The sequence below is a fragment of the Trachurus japonicus genome, chromosome 4 (genome assembly GCF_045865225.1).
Source record: "Trachurus japonicus isolate A0001 chromosome 4, Traja_1.0".
Classification (NCBI taxonomy): domain Eukaryota; kingdom Metazoa; phylum Chordata; class Actinopteri; order Carangiformes; family Carangidae; genus Trachurus; species Trachurus japonicus.
Genome location: NC_140910.1, coordinates 1,163,613 through 1,190,401, shown reverse-complemented (window position 1 = coordinate 1,190,401; position 26,789 = coordinate 1,163,613). Strand labels below are relative to the sequence as shown.

At 43.2% G+C, this 26,789-nt stretch overlaps 1 protein-coding gene across 2 annotated transcripts; it reads right to left on the bottom strand.

Moving 5' to 3' along the window:
• Positions 1-34: 34 nt before the first annotated feature.
• Positions 35-26,744, bottom strand: LOC146988165 (importin-13-like). 2 transcript variants are annotated; one of them, XM_085773221.1, is made up of 23 exons: positions 26,694-26,744; positions 26,170-26,256; positions 20,466-20,591; positions 20,019-20,375; positions 19,469-19,722; positions 14,959-15,099; positions 14,640-14,781; positions 14,090-14,256; positions 13,679-13,799; positions 13,206-13,353; positions 12,930-13,111; positions 10,942-10,968; positions 10,654-10,788; positions 8,760-8,912; positions 8,297-8,377; positions 8,041-8,178; positions 6,853-6,949; positions 4,817-4,869; positions 2,986-3,052; positions 2,789-2,847; positions 2,589-2,678; positions 2,282-2,463; positions 35-2,141 (listed from the first exon to the last, which is right to left on the bottom strand). In XM_085773221.1, the coding sequence occupies exons 2-23, from the start codon at positions 26,236-26,238 to the stop codon at positions 2,045-2,047; spliced, it is 2,886 nt and encodes a 961-aa protein (XP_085629347.1). In that variant the 5' UTR covers positions 26,239-26,256; positions 26,694-26,744; the 3' UTR covers positions 35-2,044. The 2 variants fall into 2 exon arrangements, 1 of the variants encoding a protein (XP_085629347.1); XR_015035680.1 differs by lacking the exon at positions 4,817-4,869.
• Positions 26,745-26,789: the final 45 nt, after the last annotated feature.

The window sequence follows — 26,789 nt, the reverse complement described above, 5'->3', positions numbered from 1 at the left end:
GCACAGACGTGTCTGAATGAAACAGAGGAGGCAGGACCTGCAGTCTTAGATATATTTAATAAATTAAAGCCAAGGTACAAAAAAACAATGTACATCCCCACCCCACCCCCTCTGCCTACCACCACTCTCTTTAAACTCTGACATTAATTTTTTCATTTCCCCCCTCAGCATGTGACCACGATACAGACAGAGGATCAGTGCTGAGCGTCTGTTCACACCAGACTGAGGCAGGACAGCTGACCCTCACCTCCAGTCCAAATTCTGTCCTTCTGCCATTTCTGACACACTGAATATATACGTCCCTCTAAACCCCCGCAACCCCTCACAAAACACATACATGCTACATGTCTGCAGGCACCTCGGATAAGACAGAAGGATTAGATTGAGATAAAGTTTTACCAGAGACCACAAAGTACATTTTGATGCTGAATGTTATTAGATGTCAACTGGCCCTGCTGATTTACAGGACATCACATTACTTCACCAATAACGTCTCTGACTTTATGGATGAGCACAGCATGTTCTTGCAGTGAATGCAGACTAACTCTCTCAGAGGTGGTGTTACTGAACTCTTATCCTTCTCTGTCTTCTCCAAGGTAGTGAGTGACCCAGATGAATGAAGTGATTTTGGCGAGCTTGTTCACAAGCATTGTGTTAAGAGCGCTAGTTGGTGTCAATAACAGGTAAATGGTTGAGTCACTGATTATCCAGGTGATGAGGAGGTTTGATGGCTGGGTGTGATTGCCGATGAGCGGTCGGGGTGAAACAACGGGATGTGCCTGGTAGTCTGAATGAGCGTGGTCGGTGGTGTGGAGGAATGGATGGGCTCTTTGTTGAAATGATAGGAGGAAGTTATGGATGTGTACTGTAGGTCCAATATAAGTGCACTGAACAAGTGGGAAAAAAGTTACATCTGTGCACACACAACCTCTCATACATACAGGTAGGAACACAGGCATACACTCCAATACACACACAAGTGTTCAGCAATAACTGTTAATATTCACAACTTGATTAAGATTAATATTTTTGCACGATAACAGTAACTAAGCAGTCCATCTTCAGGATTATGAATCCCTCCAAACACTCAGTTGCCCTCTCAGTTTCCGTGCTGTGTCTCACTGCCAGCTACTATCCTTCCTTTTCCTCTCCACCCATCACTCTAGGCAGTCCTGCTTTACTGAAGGGACCACTGCATCGCGACCACTCTCTACGGCCTGAGGAGACTGCAGTATGACTGGCTAGGACTGTATGCACATGAGGTACAGCCCTTAAAGGTTAGGGCTAAGCGAGAAAGTTTTCAATTTCCCATTCTTTGTCTTTTCTTCTTCCACTCACACCCCCTAAAAGGCATATATAACAAAGAAAAGGATATATTCACAAAACATTTCATGATCATTTGGCAATACGAGCTCCTGGGGGCATGAGTGGAAGTAAATATTACTGGATTTCTGTCATTTTTCCTGCAGAGTCCTCTCCTAATATTGGTCCTTCTCTCTTCCCATTAGCAGCTGCAGGACTGTCCACCACTGTCTTTCTAAATGTGTACATACATTTATATACTTAAATTGATTTATTTTTGAAAAATAATGTCAAGTAGCTACGTACGATACCACTAACATTTTCATATGGATGCTAATCACCAGGAAACAACCTAGGAACCACAGGAAGATCTAGAAAGGCAGAACAAGACGGAGATAGGAAGCATGAGGCAGCATGCTGGGAGTGCTGCTCCAAGCCCTTCCAAAGAAAAGACCTTTAAGTAAGAGGAGAGGGGAGAAACAATCAATCTCTGAACAGAAGAAGAAGATCGGAGCAGAGAGGAAAGCCTCCCTGAAGCCACCTAGGATTGAATGTTTGTCCATTCGTCTGATGGCACGTCTGTGTTGGAATGGTTCCATGTCTTGTCCCGCCGCGGGGCAGGTAATCATTACAATCATTTCATGATATCTTCACTGACGGGGTTGGTGAGAACTGTTTTGTTGTGGCATCCAGCTGGTTTGCACCGAGGGCAGAGGTTAGGTGAGAGTCCGAGGGTTGAGTTTCAGTATTCAGCCGCATACTCTGTACCATGGAGCCCTCTGCACAGTATCGTGAACTCCTTCACTATTTCCTTTACCCTCCGCTTGTTCACCCGTTCTCTACGTGACAGAAAAAGAGGGAGGCAAACAAGAGAGGAAAAATGCATACAATTAGGGAGCGTATGTGATCAATCATGTGCTTGACCAAGTGGACTGTCTCATTAGCTAACAAGCTTGTCGTCAGATGTCCGGCAGCGTACCTGAGGATCTGCTGTGAGAAGTTGTCTTTCTGTTCAGCTGTGACCCGTGACGACGGGAACCCTGGAGGCTGCAGAGCCTCCTTCAGCCACACAGCCAGTAGAGAGAAGCAGTGCTTATTCAGAGAGAAAAGCACTTCTGCAAACGGCTCCATCAAGTTCCTGGATGCCCCGCCCCCAATGCCCTACAGAGAGACAAGGAGGCTTATTACATGACGGACTTAATTACAGTTCAGAGAATGAGAAAAAGTTGGACCATGATAACACAGCAAAGAGAGGAAACTTTTCCCGGGTGAGATGTGTTTCTCACCTCCAGCACGGCCTGTATTAACAGCTTGCCGTCCTCCTGCACCACCCGAGCCAACGGAGGAACATCTGAGCAGTGGGGTAGCAGTTCAGTCTAAGGCAGAAACACAAAGAAAGCCATGACTCATTCATATCTACATTTCTATCTAAACTAATGGCTTCATTAACATTCAGAGTTTTTAAGTAGTGCGGGTGTTTGCTCACAAAGAACAAGCATGTCGACTTGACTGTTGGAGCTTCAGGAAATTTGAGTGACAGAACTCCTAGAAGTGGGAGAGGGAGATAGAAACATCACCTGCTGAAGGATGGTGTCAGACATTTACAGACAGGCAGGTATTACGATACTATACTATTATTGTAGCAAAACACAGAATACAGTGAGGAGGGATGTGCAGACTTACCACAGTGGAACACTGCCTTCACATCAAGACTCTCAGACAAGAACAAATCGGGCTTCCGTTTTAGGGCCTAAGAGGCAGATAAAGGTATTAAACAGAGTATGTTTCTGTTGGCCCGACCCAATCGGTGCTGCTTCACCACATTCCACTGCATAAGCTCCTTCAAAATACTGCTATCAACAATACCCCTCAGCCTGGTAGCCAGATCTGACAGCAACACTCTGAGACCAGATCTACCTACCAGGCTAATGTACTCTTTCCGTCTGTTTAGGAAAAACTATGTCCAAACTCATACAGAGATCCTCCAATGCAGAACTCAGCAGGTATAACAAACAAATTACAAAAAATCAAACTTTGAAATCATTGGAAACTTAAGTCAAACTAAAGGCAATGGTGGTTTTGTTTGATTTGTTTCTTGAAATCAATCTAACATGAAACATTACTTCTCCTTGTTTTTGGTTGACTGGATTGAATATGCAACTGAAGTGTGTAAGTAATTAACATGTGCAGATAAGAAATACAACTCATCTTGTAATAATGAACTCATTCAGGATGGAGGAGAGGAGAGAGGGAGAGAGGGAGAGGGAGAGAGATGGAGGTCAGATCTATCCAAAGATAGAAAACAAAGGAAGAAGAATGAAGACGGAAGACAAAAATATAAAACAGGAGAGCCATCAGCCAATTTGTCTGAACTGATTAATATTAGTTGAATATTAATTCATTTGGGCTTTGATTGGCTCTGGGCTGGAATGACTTCAGAGGAAGACTGGGCTCAGAGACTAACCAGTCACCTAGGACCACAAGGCTCAAACACACGCTGTTACATCAACTTCCCAAGAGGCTCTGAGTGTGTTGATGTTTTGCAATTGTGCCGATTTCACAGGAAAAGGACAAAATAGTGGTTGACATTGTCAATTTTCAGGCATAATATATTGATATGCTAGCCTAGAAATCTAGACGCACCCTAGCGGCAGCAAATATATTTGCTCCGTAGGTGGGTCTAGAAACGAGCCATAGGAACTTTCTGAGTCTCGAACACTGTTTGTGTTCACCAATCACAGCGCTCTATCTGTTTAGAGAGTCGTTGGGCGGGCTTAACGCGATGACGACATACATTTTAATTGGCTTGTCAGGCTAACGACATCCTGCTCTTTGCTCTGATTGGTCGTAGCGCTACCCTATTGCGTGTAGAGGCAGTTTGAAAGACAGCCTTCATCCCGCCCTGGATTGAGCTGAGGTCTTCCGGTTTTTGCCAGACTATACATTTTAGTGATATAGTCTGGCTTGTCAGGCTATTGATATGCATAAATCAATGATAATTAATCAAGGATTAGATGGTTGTCTCAGGAGAATGTCCTTACATCTTAGATGTATTTAACCTTTTTTAATGTTAGCTGTCATCGCTTGTCTCGCGGCAACAGCTACAATACTATGTTTTCACTTAAATGTGACAGCATGTCTACACATGGAAATAATTTCTTAAAATTGGCAGGACACTTGAGTTCATAACACTGTCATAATGGGACCATCAGAAGGAGGTGAAGGTGGTTTCTGCAGTGAAATCAAAAAGCCTACATGAGGTTAGTACTAGGTTTGTGTGGCGGGGTGACTGTTAGAATCACAGGTGTTTGAGGAGAGACAGATGTCTCTCTCTCAAACATTCCCCTAATGTTTCATTCCACTGCCTTGCCTATGTGATGGGACACCTTAGGGCCCAGTAACAAAGAATAGAGAGAGATTTAGAGAAGGAGAAGAGGACAGAGAAACAAGGAGAAATTAGAGAAGGAAAGAGAGAGAAACCCAAAGTGAATGAAATAAGAAACCAAAAACACACCTGAGCTTGGAGTTGCATAAATGAATCAACAATATCAGGATGATCCCTGGGTCCTAAAATATAATAAAGATGAAACTTAAGAAATCATAAGAGAATAAGAATAATATACAAACAGCAACTGAATAGATTCAACAGTCATGTGGAAATAAAAGAACTCAAAAATATTTCATTGAAATAATTTACAGGTGAATAAGGAACAAAGGGGTAGAAGGAGGAAGGGGGGGGGGGCATATGAAGCTTTGGCGGAGTCTTGAAAGAACAGACCAACCAAAAACAAAAAACAGGCAGAAGACAAAGACATGGGTCTGTTTAGAGAGAAAGAGAAAAGGAAGTAACGAGAGAAAAAGAACAAACCTAAAGAAACAAAAGTGGGTTTGGAGTGGGAACCCAGGAGGCACCTCTGTTACTGTTCAGTGTTACAGTTTGGAGGAAAAGGGGCCCAAAGCTGAATCCAACCCCTTTCACCTCTCCCATGAGACACTGCTGGCACCACTGTGATCAAACAACATGCAGCAAGCAACACATTTCCTTGAAGGAAGTGCCTCAAGGAGAGAGGTGAGCATCAAGGGTTCATTCAGAACTGGTCAAAATGATCCCCTTTGCTTCAAAGGTGAACCCACAGCCATCAGTTTGAATCACTCTCAAAGATATCACTACCTCCCTTATGCTGGACACAGACTACAGGACCTTTGTAAAAACGTGACAGAGCACAAATGATGCACAATTAAAAACACACACTTCCTGTAAAGGCTTCTGGCCTGAAGAATCCACATCCACAATCCTGACTTTCAAACAAGGTTTACTCTGATGGCTCAAGATTGATGTTGGAGGTACTCCAACAGCAAACTTGTACTAAAACAGAACAAATGTCTGTAGTGAGCGCCCAGCTTTAGATGTTCCCAGACTCCAAACAAGTTTTCCTACTCAACACCCCCCCCCCCACCTCATCCAGTCACAACTCCTGGAGGTAATACAGAGCTTATTCAGAGGGCTGTGACAGGGAGCCTGACTCTAAACCCAGCGCAGCGGTGGCTGCAGCCGCGTTGAGCCGACTCGCCCGGTTCTGTTAAACCTCAGCCCACTGAATAAGCTAGTGGTCTCTGTGCTGTGACTGTATCCTGTACTGATACTGTCTACTGGGAGGAACCTGCTCAGAAAAGAAAGAGTTTAGAGGCAGGAGGAGAGGCAGCCATTACTTAACCAGTCAAAGCAGGAAAGGAAGAGAGGGAAAAAGGGGACAACACAAAGGGGAGGGGAGCAGCAGACAGTCCTGATACAAATAATCTAGGCCAAGTGTAGTGAAGTCAATTGTCAACTCTTTGACGTTCATCTTATGTTGAGTGAAAATCAGAACATTAGTCTGGCCCCAGGGTCACGTGACGCACATGAGGATGAAAGTCATTTTCATGCAGCCCAAACACAGAAATCCATTCACAACTTCATGAATGTAAAACAAATAATAATAATCAATTTTAAAAAATGGAATAAGCAAGGACTAGGCCAATCAATATGAAAACACACTGCGACATGTCGTTTGTTAGAAGCAAGCATTACAATGAGCTTGAAGTGATTGAAACAATGGTTGGTGGCAACAGTCTGCACTGATTACATCATCATATGAGGCTTTAAGCAGACAGACTTTGACTCTTCTTCTTACCATTTACATTAATGAGTAATGAGAGCAAACGTTTAAAGGTTGACTGAGACAGCAGAGTCCAGTGACCTCTGATCTTTTATCATTTTCCTATTTGCAGCCTCCAGGCTGAGCTGCTTCACTGTCTAGAAATGCTGCAGAACATCAGGAATTGTGGGCATATGGGATGTCATTATGATATACAGGAAATATGGAATGCATTTACTTTTTTAATTCATTGGTAAATGAATCATTTAACTAATTTGTTCACAATGTCACTCTTCTCACCCGCTACACAAAGATGTGATTTTGAACCCTGGGAAATCAAATAGCATCAGAAGCTTTACCACTGACATGAACACAAACAGTGCACAGTATTCACAGTCAATGCTGAACCCCCTACCTTGCTGGAAGATGGACAGTGTTACCGAGGTAACCAGCTCAAACAGAGCCTTGATGGGTGGGAAGTGGTCCGTCTCACTGGCAAAGATATGCACCATCTGAAACAGCAGATCAGACTTCAGATCAGACACGAGTCGCTATGTTTCCTTGCAAACAAGAAAGCAGGTGATTTCAGACTGTTCCAGCTGCCTTCACCTACAGCTGCTTACTATTCTGACTTCTCTCCGTCTCCATGACATACTGGATTTCAGGACCAAGGTTATTTGCCACTGTCGCCTGGTGCAGTGAGTTAATAAGCTCCAAAATAAGAGCACAGCTTTACTACGAAATGTATCAGAATTTTCCAAATGCCCTGCTGCTTAGCTGTGGAGACTGACTTATTAAGATTATTTTATTTTAGTGTCGTTTTCACTCGCAGTTGCACCTGGATTTTATTTGTGATTTTACTTTGTGACAAAATGCTATGAGTAACGATCTTGCACGTTTCAAGACTTGTATAAATCATCAAGGAATACATCCTTTCCTGAGCTGAAATTCTCACCTGTTACCTGGATTTTCTCATCTTGGTTGAAGAAAATATGGTTGTTTAAAACAAATCACTTGGACTCAACTGATGACGGAGACTGCATATTATGAATATTTGATTGCCATGAAGAACTATGTTAAAGGGAAGTTCCATTTAGTATGGGACTATTTCTTTTTAAGGGCATATAGATTAAGCATATGTTGAAACACATCACAGTTGATATAATCACAAACAATACAATGGTACAGAGGGGTGTAGAGGGGTGTTGTCCTTAAGTTTAGTTTTGACTGCCTTTTTGTGTTTTGTTTTTGTTGTCTTTTGCAAGTTATCCATATTATTGAATGATGAAAACTAAATAAATACTTTAATGACAAAAAAAATCACTTGAAAATTAAAAACTATTAAACTATGATAGAAGAAAATGAAATTAGTTCATTTATTTCTAAAGGCTGTGTATGAAATGTAAACTAATTTCCTTTTTAATGAACAAACAATGGCTGCTTGAGAATGAAAAACAAAAACTGTATCCTCATTAATCCCGGAGTCCTGGGTGCATAGCATATTTTACATGCACAGCCCCTTCTCACAAAGCTCTGAGATCTCCGCTTGTATCACGCAGAGTTAAGAAAGTACACCAATATGTGTTTTAGTGTGTGAGTGTACCTGTCGCGTGAGGTCCAGGGCTGAGGCCTGGGGAATTGTACTGTACATCTGCCCAAGCATCTCACTGAGCTGAGACACCATGGGAGCAAAGTCATGGAGCAGAGTCTTCACTGACTTCTCAAAGATGGCGCACACAGCCTGAGGAAGGAAATGAGATTGGCTCGATTGAAATGTCATCACATGGAGTTTACTCACGGGCCATGTTCTACAGAAGCGGATGCTTGACAGTATGTGGGTGCACATGCTGAAGACTTACCTCCACAACCTGTGAGTCATTGAGCCACTTGCTGAGGACCGTCTGTATGAGAGCAAACACCTGCTGTAATACCACCACCACCTGACACACAGGAAAATGTCATTAAAATGTGATCAAATGAACAGAAAGCAAAGTAATAAACAAGATGCAGCGTTACACATAAGCTTTTCACATGGGTGCATGCCTGCTAGCAGAATCACTAATGACCATGGTTGAGTGACAGGGCACAATTTTCCTGCTGGCAAGCCTCGCTACTTCAACCAGCGATAGCCTGTGTGTTCAGTGGTGGAGGGAGGAAGAGAACTCTGAAGGCTGCAGGCATTTCACAACTACCAAACTGCTGTGCACAAAGCTTTTACATGGAATATATTATATGTTTATTTTGGCCAAGTCTAATCAGTCATAGCCAGAGTACTGGTTAAACTGGCCAACCCTGCTGTGACGCTGGTGCGTGGTGGCTTACTGGGTTTGGACCAGGTGGGGGTGGGGTTGTTTTGACAGGTGGTGCTGAGCCGTCGGCTGACTCGTCATCCTGCTTGCTGATGTCCAGCGTTGTGAACAGGTTGGACAGCAGCCCCAATATGTGGATGATCGCCAACTTATTGGAGGGATTGGGCTGAAAGAAAAAGAAAACAACTGATATTTAATCATCTCAGTAAACAACCTAACCCCACTGTTCATCCCACTCATTTAGTCTATTTTAGTGTCAACCTTAAGAATCAGCTACTGAAATATTCAAGACCATAAACACAAGACACACTGATAAACTTCATCCTCCCTTTTGCCCAGTAGTTTCTTTTCCTAGTATAAATATCATTGGTTCATCATCATCTGTACATGCTTGCTCACCCACTCCTGCGCAGTCATTTTACACTTATACGTACTTATCATTTTATTTGGACTCTTTCTGTTACAAATAAACACTTGTATTGCTTTATTTTGTGTTGTTGTTGAACTGTTTTTGAATCTCTGCATATTTATTGGGGAGGTGTTTTGTATAACCCCAAATAGGGTTTTAAACTTACTGTTCTTGTTTCATTTCTGTTTTTGTAATTGTCGTTGTGCAAATAAATAAATAAAAACAAAGGCCAGATGTCAAAATGAACAGGATAAGCACTTTTGAAAAGGATTGAATGGAATATCTATATCAGGCAGAGAATATGTTAAATGTGATGCAATGAGGTGACAAAGAAAGAAAACTGTTAGCTAAGGATATTTAATCAATCAAATAGGAGCTAACTTGAGTCCTACTTGAAACAGATACACTACAAGTCATTGCATGGAGATTTCAGCAGTGTGACAGAGAGAAGGTCACGGCTCATTTTCTAACTACACACATGCACACACGGTAAAATCATTAATTAGGGTTTTGCTAGCGGCCCTTCATCTTTCTGTCTCCATGGTGATGCAACAGAGCCAAAAGACTACGACGAGGACAGAGATGTGGCTGCCACGCCCTTGTACAGCCACATCTCCCCTCTCTCTGCCTCCCTCACCATGTTGCTCCATTCTAGAGCGAGTGCTGCATGGGAGCACATGATGCTCAGCATCCTCATCGGAGTGGCTGCATCAGCTTTTGCTGTCAGCCATGAGAGACGTCACAGTCATTCACCCCTGATGTAATGTAACCTGAAGGCGCCCCCACTAGGTGCCACTATTTGTCCAACTCCCAACATAGCACTTGATTCTTTAGTCTGATGTAATGCCGATACATCACAAAGCTAGACAGAAAACAATAAGGGAGGGAGGAAGTCAGAAAGGATGGATGAGACGCTGTGCTACTCTGTGTGTGTGTGTAAAACTGAGGGGTGAGACAGGGACAGAGACAGACACACACAGAGAAATGAAAACCTTCATCTAAGCTGACGTCTCTGTTCACCCCACCCGAGGTCTTTACCGAGTGTAGGACAAGGGATCAGGAGACATTCTACTTCACTCCACATCCACTAGATATCAAACCATGTATTTTTAGATAAGCACGCCTCCATATTTGTACCATCCAACATAACAGTCACTAACATCCAGACTTGGACATTTAAATGAACATGACATGTTGAAGCACATCCTACTGTAAATGTACAGTGTACTTTTTCATTTAATTAACTCTGAATTTGTCTTGTTGTGTTGTGTGTTTGCATAAGGGAGGAAGAGTGTGTTTTTGCTGCTTCCATGTGAGTCAGTAGCCCATAGTGCAGGGTCATATCCAATCTGGTCCCACAGAGAAATGTTCCACTGCTGTGATACCACACAGACACAAAGCCTGTTCCTATTGGCCCGAATCCAACTGAGCTTTCTCTGTTTGCATGTGTGTGTGTGTGTGTGTGTGTGTGTGTGTGTGTGTGTGTGTGTGTACATACCGTCTCATCCGCTAGCTTCTCCAGTTGCTGGATGTACGGGGTGATGAGAGAGTGAAGGTTTCTTAAGATGTCTTCCACTGGGAGAGCAGAGAGCAGGAAGCCCAGAGCCTGCATCAGCCACATACACTGACTTGTCTGTAGGAAGACATGGATCACAGGCTTTTGTTAGAGTTCAACCATGAGAGCTTAGAGTCATTGAAGCATTTCATACTGGACAGACAGCATTTCTTACTTAAATGTCACTTCTGAGCTGAGTGGCAAAAAGAGAGAGTGGGGAAAAACACTGACCTTGTGGATTTGCTTTATAAGCACCTCCTGGAAGGAAAAGTCAGAGTGATGGTTGTATTATTTGGAAAGTTCAGACAAAGTTCACAATTAAAGCTACAAGCAGCAACGAGCAGGCCCTGGTGCTCCTGGCCCCAGGACGGCTCACAGCAGCCAGTCAAGATCATAAAGCCATGAGTTGGCACTATGTAAAAGGGGCTTCCGACTTCCCGATTCAATTCAATTATAATTATTGAGGTCTCGATTCAATTACCAACCGATTTTCAATTATTGCCGATTAGATTTCCCATTTGACACTAACAGTAACCAAAATACACCACAAACTTATTGCACCATTAAAAAACAGTCAGCTGCTGAATTACTTAACTTCTCTTTCATTTAGTTAGACCTCAAAGCACCTTCAATTTGTGTAGTGTAGTTGTCCAAATTATTATTATTTTTTTCAATTAATTTATTTTTGTTTTAGATTTAGTCTTTCACAGACAAAAAAAAAGACAATACAAATAAATGTCCATAGTTTGAGTTTTTGAGTTAAGATGCAGCTTTGGAACTTTAAAAATTTAACACAATAAAATCATCATTTTTCAACATTAGTCCACATCATCGGTCCTGAAGCTGAAGCCGGCAGAACGTTATGGATGGAGAAAAAATGATAGTGGGCGGAGATGGAAACATTTTATGATACAACACATCCATACTACACGTCTCGCTTATACACTGTTATCACATCAGTGTGTAGTTCCCCGTGATCTGTGATCTTGGGTCTCCACCTGCTCTGGGCTCCGGAGACGGAGCGGAGAGGCAACGTCGTCGAGGGTTTGATACGTCAGTCGGAGCTAAACAAGACCAGTATGTTTGCCGACAACGTGTGTCCCGTCGTCATGTTTAGAGCTCCTGCCATGAAACCAAAATGTATCCACACGCTGCGTTTAGCCAAGATGGAGCTGCAGTTAAATCCTGCATGACAGTAACCGCATTCAAATAATACATTTCCACAAATCGATTTTTTTTTTCGACTCATAATCGTCCATACAATTATCACGATTAATCACTAATCGACTTTTTTCACCACCCCTACTATGTAAGCAAATATGGAAGGAATACAGATGGAAATTTCCCCAAATAAAGGAATATCTAATCTTATATATGAAGTTGTTGGCAGTGTGAAAAAGGCTGGGATGACAGTGAGTTGATTTGTTAGGGTGAAGGATCAAATTTTGCTGCGACACCAGAGGCAGGTTACACAAAACCCCACAGTTTTCATTTCGCAGCATCGGCAGCTTCCTATGCATTCTGTGAGCCAGGTGGAGATGGGCGTGGTTGCCTGAGTAGGATTAGTGTAAAACGTTTCCTGTTCCTACGTGGGGTTGCTTAGACTGAATATTAGCATATGGACGCGTTCAAGACACGACTCTCATCAAAAACTGAATGTGAGAAGCAGTAAGACTGTGTGTTGGAGTGACAAGTCCTGCCCTGAACGCATGTATGATCACACTCACGGACTGAGCACCTATGAGGTTTACTCACAGCGCCACCTACTAGAAACAGGAAGTAACTCATGACTGATACGCGCTTCATTTCTATGACATTTTATTCTGTGGTTTTGAAATGTGTGTCTGGCTTCACCTGATGGACACAATTCAGAAAGCATAAAAATGCAATAAATCTCGTCTGCTGCCTCGCTCTCTCTGCAGCCCACATAAATGTCTGAGCGTGGGGCCTGGCAGTCGCAACAATGAGTGGCTGCGTGTGCTGTGAGCTTTCCCATGGGGGCACAGGAGTGTGATGACCTGTTTATTGCTGCTTATGTTTGTGTGAAAATGGTATTTGTGGAAAGCAGGAAGATAAGAAAAATCTGCAACACCAAAAAACATTACAAGTATTAAAAAAAACAACAACAAAAAACAACTATTGGCTTTTATACTCAATGAACTGAGTAGGTAATGAAAAAGTAATAGCATACTCCAAAAAATAAACAAGCATATGTGTACCTGAGAGACAGCCACTATGTTAGTTGCGTAGGGTGGCAGGTCATATTTGCATTCCCTACAGATTTTCTTGAGTGTAGAGACAGAGGAAACAGAGAGATCTGGGTTCCCTAAAGCCTGGAGCACCAAGGGCAGGACACTGCTGAGCATCACTGGGTGGTCTGCCAGCCATTCAGCCAGAGCTCCTGGTGGGACAACAGGTCACATACTGAACGATCAAAGAATTCACTTTCATTTATTATTCCGGCTGCTATGATACAACAAGCACCTAAACCTTACCTATTGTGAACATCACGGTGTCCGCTAACTGGACATTGTTGATGCTGATTCTGGGGATGAGTCCTATCAGGCCTGGGATGACGTCAGAGTAATTCACATCTATCGTCTCTGCAATGGACTGGAAGCCATACAGCAAAGCTTCTGTGTGCTGGAGGAGGGGAACACAGTCAGTATGTGGGACAACAATAAGAGAGCAATTACAAAAGCTGGAGGTGTGAAAGTAGGTTCAGCTATCAAAGTTTAAACATGGTAGGTGAATTAAATTACATAAATATACATCTAAATTTTCTTTTGACTTTTGTTTAGGTTTAGCTTGAGGCTTTATGCAATGTAGCAATGTGAAGAAGGGTAATAATGAAAAGAATTTTTTTTTTTTAAATGCACTGCTCTTTGAAAATCTAGGTTGACATATTTTTAGTATCGGTTTCTGTGCAACGCTAAACTACTTCTAAATATCTCTGCCACCTACCCACCTGCCATGACATGGGCTGCTCTGCATTAGTCAACAGTCTCCCTAGTTTATCATACAGGTTACTCAGCAGCTCTGCTCCCAGCATCTCATACACGTACATGAGTGTGTCTGAGATATCCACCCTGCAGGACAGACATGCACAAACAGACACGTTAGGGGCGAGCCATGTTGAAACCTGATGGGTTAATATATTTGCCAGACAGGTTCTGCCCTCCAAGCTGCCAGTCCAGTGAGTCTATTAGAGAAAAACACACTCATTTGCTGACCAATCATCCTGTCAGTGAGTAATTTCTGAAACACTCAGGCTGTCAGTGAAACACTTGCACACAACAGTGCGAAGCCCAAATAGGAATCTACGACACACAGAAGCAGGGGAAGGAATACAAATCCAAATAAACAAACAGATACACACCTGTAGATCCTGAACTGCTCCTTCTCATCTGAAGACCAGGATGCGTACTCCTGGTCAGATGGGAACTGGGCCTTGTGCAACAACACATCCACCAACTGGAAATACACTGGTCTGTAGACCTGCAGATACACCGCCTGCTTATCTGACTCAAATGACATGATTTCATCCTGAGGAGCGAGGACAAGGAGGAGGATTAGTTTTTCTGTTTTGACATACACAGTGTTTCACACTCAAGTAAATGTCAGTTTTCTATTAGAGATATTAAATGACGGTGTTGTTATTTTCTATCCACACTTCAGTGCATAGCTAATTGATTATGCTGGATAATGAAAAAGACAAAAAGCACAAATTCACATTTAGTGAAACATTTCTACAATCAGGAGTTTCAGGTTGAGTTCATATTGATGTTTTTATACAGTCTAGCTAAAGAGGAGTGTTTCAGACAAGTGTTTGAGCCTTGCCACAGGGCAAAGCTCTTTATGTGGCTACCATTACACTACTTCAAAATAATTTAAAGTAAACTGTGAGATGACATTTTCATTTTCCTTACTTGTAGTGTGTACCAGAAGGTGAGTGTGAGGGAGCTGGTGGTCTCATTGACCGGGTAGTGGCCTGGGATGCCCGTACAAAACATGATCATGTTGACTAAAGCCAGAAAACTCTGCCAGTGATCGACCTGCTCCAACAGAGTCCTAGAGAACAACAGAGAGAAGCTGTTAGTTGTTGGGAGCAGTTCAAAACTGGCAAGTATTTGTATTTTGTTATTGCATCGGTTAAAACAGATTTTATATTTGTTGTCATCAATATAAAAGGTTTGTTTTTTTTTTAACACTGATGCACACCTACTTGATGAAAAAGAACACACATACCGAGAGTGGTTTTCTCCTAATGTGACAGCGATCCTGCAGATACCGTGGCAGGTCTCCATGTCTCCATTCTGAACGGCCTCTCTGAGCTGCTCCTGGAGGGCCAGCACTTGAGGAACCAGTTTAAGCAAAGTGTTCACATATCTACAACACATGGACACATACACACCAAGAGATGAACATCAAAAAAGCAGAGGTAAGAGTCCAGGTGATACAGAAATTGACAGGGTGCTGTCACTGTGCAGGGGAGAGAAGCTTCACATGGACAGTCAGCCAGTGAGCCTGGCCTTCTGAATAAAGATTGACTCACATCGATACAACAGTTAGATTGATGTATTCATTGCTCCCTCTCAACAGTGTTTATTTCAAATCAAATCACAGTCCAAGTCAGTCCGACCTCTGATCCAGCACACCCACCGCTAAAAACCCACACCACAGTACACTACATCTAGTCAAAGCTCCTGCTCAGAGCTGTGCTGCGTCTTCCTGCTGTCTAAGCTATCCATGTTCCCCATGCTGACACACACAGAAACACACACATACACAACACAGGCTCAGATCTGCTCATGTGACAACATCACACAACATCCTCCTGTCATCCTTAATGACAGCCAGTGAAGGGGTGACATTTGCAGATGAACAGTGTGTGTGTGTGTGTGTGTGTGTGTGTGTGTGTGTGTGTGTGTGTGTGTGTGTGTGTGTGTGTGTGTGTGTGTGTGTGTGTGTGTGTGTGTGTGTGTGTCTATGTGCGCCTGAATGTCACTGAGGAGATTATTGTGCATGTGTGAGCGCTGGAATATTACATGTGTCAGTCCCAGAGGTGGTTTAAGGTATGCAGGCGTGCTTCATCTTTCATTCCATGACAACACCAGTATGGACATGGGTCCTGGTTGATGAATATTCATCAATGACAAAGTCAGATTGTGGGACTAAACTCAACTGAACACTACTGTGATCCTGTTTTTATACCTGATTTTATCTAGGGCTGCATTTACTCTGATCAGTGGCTTTTTCTTTTTTTGGCTTTTCATGCCTTTATTTGATAGGACAGTTGAGAGAGACAGGAAATGGGAGGCAGAGAGAGGGAATGACACGCAGGATAGGGCCGCTCAACGCATGATTCGAACAGGGGCTGCCTGCAGTGACTATAGCCTCAACACCGCCCCAATCAGTGGCTCTTTCAACTACTCAACCAATTATTTCATCAATGAAATGTCAAGAAATTGTCTAAAAGCACAAAAAGCATTTTTCATTCGGAAGTAACAAACAATTATTCGAATAATCTTAGGGTTGTGATGGTAATATGGTAATAAGGTATACCACAGTATCTTAAAATAGCAACAAATCAATTTCATTACTGTCATTAAAAAAAAATGTAATACACACTGTTTTCCTTTAGGGAGATTTGAAGCACTATGTTGCCATAGTTACCATGTGTGTCTTGCAGGCTTGTGCCTATGTTTTTTTTCTTGCCGATGTTATAAAAACACACAGAGACGCTGCTACAGCTGAGCAGCGCCACATCTGTTGTGATCTGGCTCAGCTGATCAGCTGATCAGTGCTCAGATGGAGGTTAGATCTTCTCATGTTGAACTCATTTTAGAAATACAAAGTGCAGCCCAACACCAGGCTGAAGAGAGAGGAACAGCACAGCTCCTCTAACAGCTGCAGGTGAACCGGCTGGAGAGGCAGCACTGCCTTTTTTTAGTTTGTTTGTTTTTTAGCAGCACCATCCACATTTTGTTATAAGCTATGTTAATAAAATGTTTTGGTAATGTACATGTTTTGTTATTGTTTCAGTATTTTTATGTGGTGTTTGGTAGCTGTTCCCTGTCTGAACAACTTTTTGGTGACTGAGGTTTAACGGTATCAACATCTAGATACCGCCCAATCCTACTATGAATATTCATCAGTGACAAAGTCAGATTGTGGGACTGAACTCAAACGAAAACACTATTGTGATCCTGTTTTTTCTTCAAGGATTTTATCTAGGGCTACAATTACTGTGATTATCAATCAGTGGCTTTTTCAACTACTCAACCAATTATTTCATCAACGAAATGTCAAGAAATTGTTTAAAAGCACAAAAAGCATTTTCCATTCGGAAGTAACAAACAATTATTCAAATAATCAAACTGTTGATTAATATTATGTGCACTGATAATCAACCAATTCAGCATTAGTGTAATCCCTGAGAGAACAGCAGTTGCCACATGAAAAAGTAGCACGACAACATGATGCGACATGCATCCTCTGCTCTGCAGGCTAAATGTCTTACCACAGTCCTGAGAAGCATTTATTATTATAATTTCCCTCCGGCCCTCTTATAAGCCGAGGAGCTGGATGTGTGCTCCTGCATCATGAAGCTGATTCAGCCTTCTTTAGGGAGAGTTCCACCCCACTGTGAGATCCAACGTGTCTGAATCTGGCCTCCATCTAATAAGCCATACCTGTGTCTGTACTGCCCCACATCCTCTGTGTTTTGCTGTCTGAGTAACTCTGAGAGCGCAAGGCAGGGAGCGACTGCACTTAACTCTGAGTGACTGTGTGTGTGTGTGTGTGTGTGTGTGTGTGTTCATGTGAATGGCAGACTGCACTCATGCACTCAGAAGATCATTCATTTTTAACAAGGTGCTTTACAGATGCAGGCCATGCACTCTTAGCTCAGGAACAGAGGGCTTGGTGTGTATGTGATGTGATTAAAAGGGTAGAATGAATTAGCATCTTTCACTGTTCCCCTCATAAGAGATGATCAGGAGGTTCCTCTGAGAGTGTCTTCTGCAGCCTCATAGCAGTCTGTCCTCTCCCCTTATGCCGGCTGCCCTGCTGCTCTTCACATTCTCCCTCCTTCCTGACTCCTCCTTCATTTCCTCCACTTCCCCCTCCCTCATCTCCGATTCCCTCTGCAATTATTGCAACACTCCGAGACAGGGGAAATAGGTTGCCTGGCAACAGGATGCAGCTGGACCAATAGCATCCCCCCAAATGAGTTGACTGTAATGTGTTTAAACAGAGGGAGAGAACAAGAGACAGGGAGGAGGGCTTAGCAGTGGATGTGAGAGGAGAGAAAGGGGAAAGGAAGAGCCCAAAGAAACAGAGGCAGAAAAGATAAGGAATACTAAATAAACAGAGCAGAATCCACAGATGGAAAAATGAAGGAAAAAATAACATATGCCTGGTCTTCCAATTCAGTTGTGTTCCTTACCACTGACACAGGAGACACAACTATAATGAAACCCCATGATTCACACAACACACTGACAAAAACAAAGGCCACATGTTCCTCAAGAGACACGGCTAATGAGACTGCCAGGACTGTTGGGAGGATCTGACAAACAAGTACATGACACAGGGCTGTGGGAAATAAGAACTGAAATTTAGAAAAGGAAACTCTGGATCTGTGGCCGACGTGGTGGAACCACTTCTACCTGTAGCTCCCCTCCCCTCCATCTGCCTGCCCTGCCATCATTTAAACTGTCTGCTCAGCAGCAACTTCACAGACACGGCCGTGGCGTACGGAGGATGAAGTCTTTTCTGCCTGCATACTTTCACACCTTCCTCTGCCCTACTCCCTTTTTTTCTCTTTTCATCGTCCCCTCACCCTCTCTCTCTCTCTGTTTCTCCCTCTCTTTAGGGGAGGGGTAATGGGTGCTTGCCATGTCTGAATCAGCCAGGGCATGATGAAATCTCTCCCCAGCTCTGTAGCCATAGCAACGCTAGCCAACCGAGAAATGCCGCTCTCCTCCCCCTGGCTGTCAACCTGCCCTGTATCAATCCCCTCTTCCTTCCCTAATGACCTACCAGTGCCCACCCTGTCTGTTTCCTGCTGTTAATGTTAATGTTATTTAATGCTTCCTTTTTCTTCTCTCTGACCAATCTCCTCCATACCTCCATTTCTGCTCATTTAACCCTTTGCAGTTAATTGCCATGACAAGCCTTCATGCCATAGCATCATTACTTCAGTATTTTGCTTTTTTCTTGTGTTGTTATGCCAATATGAGAACACACTGGCACTTACCGTGAAATTCTGTGTATAGTCGCCCCTTTTTTTAAAAAAAAAGTTGGCTGCATGTTATAGACTGGTGCAACCTATAGACCAAGGTAAATGTCAGCCCAGTTGACACCTGGCATTAACATGCGTTCTCAGTGATCAGATTGCAGTCAGATAGAGCTTGGTTTATCGCACTGAATGTACAGTACAGTACAGTGTACCCTGTGATCTCTTTTTTCTTTTTTAATCTAAAATAACAAACAAAGAGCTACACTGCAACACAGAAACTTCACGTGTATAATGTTTTTATTAACAAATAGCGACAGAAAACCTTGTTTTCCCAGTTTGAGACCCTCAAAAATAGAATTTTACGGTATTTGTCATGTGAAAGTCCTACAGTTTTTTAATTCATTATACCATATATATATATATATATATATATATATATATATATATATATATATACATATATGTATATTCTAAATATGAATATATTTATGCAGTTCCCACGGGAGTACGCACCTTTGGGAGTCAGGCTGTGAGATGGCGTTGACTATTGCCTCTACTGCTGTGTCAAAGAGCTCTGGGTCAGGCAGGGCACTGAAGCAGTCGTGCACCAGGCCTTCGCTCTCGTTGAGGGGCACGTCCAGCAGCACCCAGGAAGACAGGCAGCGCAGCACGCGAGCCTTCACTGCCCCGGGGCTGTCGCTCCGTCGCAGCAGCTGCTGCAGTAAGGGACACACTGACCCCCACTCCCGGCCCAAGGCACCCCGAACCTATAGGGAGGAAGATAACAAGGGTTGGACTGGTTGCGTTGGGAATGTGGTGTGTCATTATCTTAAACCAACAGTTGGTTTTCAAATATCAGGTTTCAAAAAAGGAAACTTTCTGGGATCAAACAGTCTAAAATTAGCAGCTGTATTAATAGAATTGTCATTTTAAAAGCATCCACAGCCAACACAAGTCAGTTCTCAGTTCAGTTAAGTCAGTTCTCAAATCCAAGAATCCAAAGGAACGTCAGATTGTCATTATCAGTCACAGTGCTGGGGGGAGGCGGAGCCTGCAGACATACCTGTCCCTTTCTGTACTGTGGCAGGCGGCTGGTCTGGAACTCCTCAGGCAGGACAGTGAGCAGCTCCAGCAATGCCAGGCAGCGTGCCCGTCCGTCCACCCCTCCCCCCTCCTCCTGGAACACCCGCACCATCTCTGCCACTGCGCCTGGCCAGGCCTCGGGCATTGTGTTGAGCGCCAGCGAGGCCAGGGCCACACACAGCCGGGTGAGCACCATCTTGGAGCCGGACGAGAAGCAGGCGATCTGGGAGAACAGCTGCGTCTTCAGAGACTCATACTGATCAGTGGGGATGTCTGACCAATAGCGAGAGATCTTGGTGTGAAGCGCACTAGCGCCAAAGTACTGGATCTCTGGCACCTGAGAGAAATGATAAAACAGATGCAAATGATGCAAAAAGGTTTTATTTTAACACATGTGTATGTGTCTATGTTCATGTGTCCACCGTACCTTATCTGGGCTCAGGAGGGCCCAACAAAACTGCCAGGCCTGAGGCGAGACCTGAGCCTGCATTAGCCATTTCTGGGCCAGATTCTTGTTTTCTATATTGGGATCATAGTACAACTGGTGGAGGGCCTGGGAGGGAAGGAGACAGGAAAGAAGAAAACAGAGAAAGGTCAAAGGAATCCATACAGTGTGTGGATGCTTGTCCATGACAGAAATGTTTGTGAGGATGCTGCATGCATCCACAACAGAAGACAAATACTGTCCCCTAAGCCCCTGTTTGGTGGAAAGAGCTGGTTACCTGCCACAGAATCACACACAGACACATAGTGGACAGTTACTGCAAAAACCTGAACAATGGAGAAAGCAATGACCTGAAAACGCTCGAAAATACAGCTGTGAGTACTTTGAGTACTTGAGTGAAGGAGAAGAAGAGAGCCAAAGAGGAGATAAAGGATGAATGTAAGAATAAATGGGGGAATAAAAGCAAGAGAAAACAGGAGCATTAATCAAACAGACACCTCTAATCCTGACAGAGATCGGAAGAGAGGCTTAGGAACTAGAATGCCTGTACTCTTTCCTCTCCGTCTCACACAAACACACACATTCTGTATGTACATGCTGAACACAAACTGCTGCCAGCCAGCACTAAGTGTCTGACAAGCAACACCGGGGAAAAAAAAATCCATTCTCTGAGCTTGTGATCCTTGTCTTTTACCCCTGCAGCCTGCTCACATCAGTTCCTCCACACACAGCCACCCTCTCCTTCTATCCATCTCCCTCCAGCTCATCAAACATCCCCTTTCATTACATAAATCAGTTTTCTATCTTCATCTCAGTCTTCAGTTCTCCCCGTTCCCCCTTTACAGACATTTAGACTGTGTAACGAGGGAAGATCAATAACACTGTAAAGAAACAAAGATGGATCGGCGGCGTACAATGATGCAACTGCAGCTGTGGAGACGAAAATCCACACCGCATCCCCGCCTGCTGGAACCAGAGAGTCTCAGGTGGTGTTCTCTCCCTGTTTGCCACCCTGCAATACAATTACCTCTGTCTCTATGTGTTATATGTGACTCTGAACATGGCTAGAGTGTTAATGAGCTGATTATGTGCAGCATTTGTGCTTATTTACGTGGCTTTGGCTTATCTAGATCATGTTTAGTTTTCATCAAATACTTTTCTATGGACAATGTCAACATAGAGCTGTATAATAAAAGATTTCTATTATTGTGTAGTTTAATATACTGTTATTTAGCAAGGCGTTTCCATGAATCATTTTTAAGAGTCCATTCTGAACGGCATTAGCTCCACTCTGCCCTTTCTGTGATAACGGAGGCTAAAAGCAGCAGCGGATCATTACCGCAGTCCACTGTGTGATCGCAGACCTCTCCTCACCATCCCATCCTAAACAGCGCAGGGCTCCAGGCTGCCCCTAAATGGAAGCATTTTTGCCCCTACAATTTGAGAGTGTGCAAGTAAATTTTTCATCTACTTGCATATTATGCAACCAGCAAATTGGCTGTTTTTCTAAACATTGATGAAACGTGGAAGTGGCGACTCTAATAATCTGGAATTTGTCATTACAGGTAACAGGCCAATGTGTGTGTGAGGATCATATTAAAAGGAAATGTGAATATTCGCTTTTGCAAGTCAATTAACGCTGTGTGTGCTCCTAAATTTTCTGCTTGCGCTCCTTAAATTTTTAGTCAGGGGGCCACTGTGCTCCTCGTAAGAAAAAGTGAGTCTGGAGCCCTGCGGCGCACAGCTTGTCTGTCCTTCTTTGGTTTATCATCAAAGCACGAGACACAAAACAGTCTGCTCATTTCACCGCTTTAATCTTCTCACAAAGAATCACTGACCGTCTCCTCCTAGAACTCACACCAGACATGCAGCAGTTATCTCCACTAACAGTAATCATCCGTAATTAATAGGCTCCTGAAACAAGCTGAAAGGATGCACACCCGTAGAAATGGTAGTGTTTATTTGCAGCTGAGGCAACTGACTGTGTCTCCAGATGGCCACGACCTGCCTGAACCACCTGGCTTCAACCTGAGGATGGCGTGCTCTTGGCAGACACTGTGGAAGGTCACCAGCCTCCTCTCCTGCCCGTTTACAGCAGGAGGGGGGAAGGGAAGGGAAGGGAAGGGGGGATGTGAGTCAAAGAGCCCGGCTCAGATATGCAGGTTCACTACTGTATGTGCTCTCATGTAACGTGTCTTACTGCAGCGGCTGTGTGCTGACAGGACAAACATAAAGCAATCAATTCAATTAACAGCAAGTGTAATACAAGAGATGTGGATTTGGATGTCACCATTATAGACTTTCTTGGTATAATTATTGTCTGAAATAATCATTATTATTACAATTATTATATTAAATGATTTTACAACACTATGAATAGGTAAAATCAAACATAGTCCAAATATAATTGCATTACTAATTATATAAACAAAATATTTAATGTTTCTATTAATACATAACAGGACCAATTATTAATCCTTCAGAGGAAATGTTATAAGTATTCAAATGTTTGAACTTTTTAGTTTTTTCTTACAAATGACACGCTAAATTCCTACAAAATCTGCCGACATAACCTTTTCTGGAAAGTGACAGTATTTTAGAACTTTTACAATTCAATTATTTTAATACCACAATTAATTGTGAAAACAAGTAATAGTGACATGACATCCCTAGATGTGGATAACGAGAAGCAGTTTGGTTTGGAAGAGGTTGTCTTTAGCAAACATAAGAGAAATCTCTGTTTTTGACAAATGGGGGGGTGAGGGGGTGTTTGGGGTGCTGGAGTCACAGCAGTGACCCATCATGACACCATGCTATGACTGTGAGAATCAAAGGCACGCAGCGGAGTGGTGACTAATGAGGGAACTGAGGAGAGTAGTTTGTGGTTGCGCGGGTGGTTGTTAACAGCACACAGCCAAGAGAGAAATTAAGAATACCATGTTGCCAATAGTGATAACATCTCAGACACATGAAAAGCAGTAACATAAACAGGTTTTTTTTTACACCTTACAATTCAGAAGACTTAATCACAAATAGTCACTTAATCAATGGGGCGTGTGATTCAACTTCCAAGCATGATAATGAGACAACATTTTAAAACACACCAATTAACTGTGCAATGCTGTTAAAAAAAGATGGAATATTCTCAGTGGTTCTCGTTTTCCTTGAAATATGCTCCCATGTCTCACAAAACAAGTCAACACATGATGCAGTGTCAGATTTCTCTGCCTAGCTCTGTCCAGTAATATGTTGGCTGACAGGCTGAATCATCTCCTCTGCTTTTACCTCCAACTACTTAGGAGGGAGACTGCACTTGTTGTCACACACATCTGATTCCTCCTACTTGAAGAGAGTTTCCATCACAAGCCAGGAACCTGGAGCTGAGCACTACTGGATGGAAAACATCCTGTGTGTGGGTGATTCCAGATAACAACAACAGAATGCCATGTCTGACTCTGACCAAGTGCCCCTGAGCAAGACGCGGACCCAGTGCCGTGCTGTGAAGTTGTTTGGCTCAGGGAAGAAACGCATAAAGAAATAACAAAAAAAACAGACCTGGTCCTGCACACAACAGTTCAGTATAGACCTCCGACTTGCCTAGTGGATAGTAATTGTGAAGCTCATTATAGTCATGGGGAAATTTGAGGTGGCATACGCACACATTCATTATGCACACAACTTTACTGACAATGTGCTAGTTTGTTTCACTGGCCCAAGCCTGAACAAAGGCCTATCTATTGGACACATACAAATACTGCGCCAGGAACCATCATCTCCACCACAGCCCACTGTACACAAGTGACGCTTCCGCATCTTTTTTTTATTCCACTCTTTTAGTAACTGTACTTTCTCTCATCATCTTGTAAGAGGCACCGTTTCTCTTTCTGTTGATGACTTTGGATGAATACTCACATACCTGCTGCTGGTGGGAATATTTACAGTAAAATGACCTGTTGCTGGGACTGTCTGCAGAAAAGCTAATACAATTGCTGATGAAAGAATTAAGCTGATGGTCTGATGCAGACACTAATACGATGCTTTCAAGTGCACACGCTGATTCTGAAGGAACCCTTTGTCGCCCGTATTTCACACTGAGGGGACAGCATGGTGCTGATTCCATAAACAACTAAGTATATCATTCTGCCCAAACAGTCAGAATATGCCCTCTGAATATAACCGGCTCTTCAGCAACTTATCAGCATTGAAATGCAAGTGCAGTGTTATTACCAAAGTGGTCACAGGCTAGCCTCTATGGGATATGTTGCTTCAGATGCTGTTGGTTGTGTTTTATCAGTTAATGAGATTACTGATAGTGCTGCATCACTTAGAGCAGACTAATGTGAATTTCACAAGGTACGAAAATGCACCTTACATTGGATTTAAAAATGAATACAAAAAAAACAAAACAGATATGACATTAATTCATTTTGACACCTATGGTATGCCCAAAAGAGGAAGAACTGACGAGTGCACATCAATGACATCACAGAAAAAAACATGAAAAAACATCTAAAATGTTTATTTGCTGAACATTCATGTCATTAAAATTAAACTTCATGAATCACTTTTCAGATTAGATTATCTAGTAGATGAATATGATGCACTAATTTGCTGGCTTGGGATATTTTGGTCAGCAGTAGTTCACTTGTAGCTGAGACACATAGGCTACATACTGTACCGGACAACTTGAATACTTCATGGAAATTCATGAGGTTGGCTATCACTTGCATTAGTTATACATTTACTTTGCTTTAATCCAACATCACTTCATGTGGTCAAAATTGGGCTAAAACTTCAGTATTTTCCGCACAAATTAAAAAATAACACATTTTCACAAATCCCTCTCTCTCCACCCGCAGAAACGAAACATGAACACATGGAAACGGAAATTGTCCAAGGGCAGACTAGACAGAAGCTTGGTGTTTGTCATCCTGCCGCTTTTTTTAATAACGCAGAAAGCAAAATATCAATATAATATCAATCCATTTCCTTTTTCAGGATTGAGCCTCCCCCCCCTCAAACCTGCCTCTAATGAAATCTGTCGCATCCTCTCGCCCTCCTCCTCTTTCTCTGCTGCCACTGTCACAGACATCGACCCTGCCCCCCCACCTCCCCTCCCTCCCTCCAGTCCATCTTATCACATCAACTCAGCGCCTCTCTCTCTCTCTCTCCTCCTCCTCCCCCTCTCCATTGTCTCCCCACCCATTCGCTCTCGTCCGAGTCAGTGACCACCCAGCAGAGATATTTACCACAACAACCTGGCAGCCACAATTGCCACAGCCAATATTAAATTCAACACCGAATAGCGCAAGACCCAATCATTTCACAGTGACAGACATGACAGTGAATCGGCTGCAACCTGTTATTTTGTACTTATCTACTTATTTTATATGAATCTGAGCACCGGCTGCGAAGTTAAAACTAAACCGAAGGCGTTAGAATAAGCTGTGACAGGGGCAGGTGATCCGAACCCCTGGCTGTATCCAAGGGCAAACATATGAAATCTGTAAAATGAAATGCATTCTTCATGTGGTTGAAGACCATACGAAGCTCTGCCAGTTTATTTATCAAGTCGTGTGCCTCATTTGCAACATGACGACTTCTTTAACGTTACTTCACAAACCCATCGTGTTATCTGACTGACTGTTTGTTAGCTGACAGGACCTACTGGCCCAAACACACTCACCTTCTCAACGTTTTCCACCGTGAAGTCCAGGGCGTCCGGTGTGGCTGCTATCCTTCCCGGTGTGTCCATATCTCCGCTGACACGGAGCTGTCAAATGATCAGAGAGGAGCGACACGTTCAGGAGCTAACAGCTAACATTTCACTTTCCTTTTAGACAGAGCCGATTCCATAGCAAATCCCCAACAGCAAGCGGAATCTGTAAGTTAATTGGACGATCTCACAAATTATTGGTTTTAAGGCTCGCACAAGAAGCTAACCGGCAAGCTAACATTAGCTCGTTTAACTTAAGAGCGCGGTAGCTAACGCTAGCCTCCGCTATCAGGATTCTATAGTAACGGCTAGCTCCACTATGCTAATGCCACACCAGCTAACATAGCAGTGCATGTAACTTAACGCCACTCTGGTGCCGAATGATACCATGAGAAACAGGTATTGAAGCATTTTCAGAGTGTGACAACATTATGAAAACAGTGCAGTCTCCCTGTATTGTGTCCAAACTGTCGAAACCAGTAATACTTCCACACCTTCCTGTCCTGCGATGCTTTGAGACGATGCTGGCAGCTCCTATCGCTTTTGCCTCTGCTCCGTCACCCACCGGGAGCGTTCTGCTACATTCAGGC

Excerpts from the sequence above, each read along its gene's own strand:
- LOC146988165 (XM_085773221.1), bottom strand. The coding sequence starts at position 26,238 with ATGGACACACCGGGAAGGATAGCAGCCACACCGGACGCCCTGGACTTC. Across the intron at positions 6,950-8,040 it reads CCCTGGACCTCACGCGACAG|ATGGTGCATATCTTTGCCAG; the intron begins GTACACTCACAC and ends CTGCTGTTTCAG. Across the intron at positions 4,870-6,852 it reads ACTGTCCATCTTCCAGCAAG|GACCCAGGGATCATCCTGAT; the intron begins GTAGGGGGTTCA and ends ATTATATTTTAG.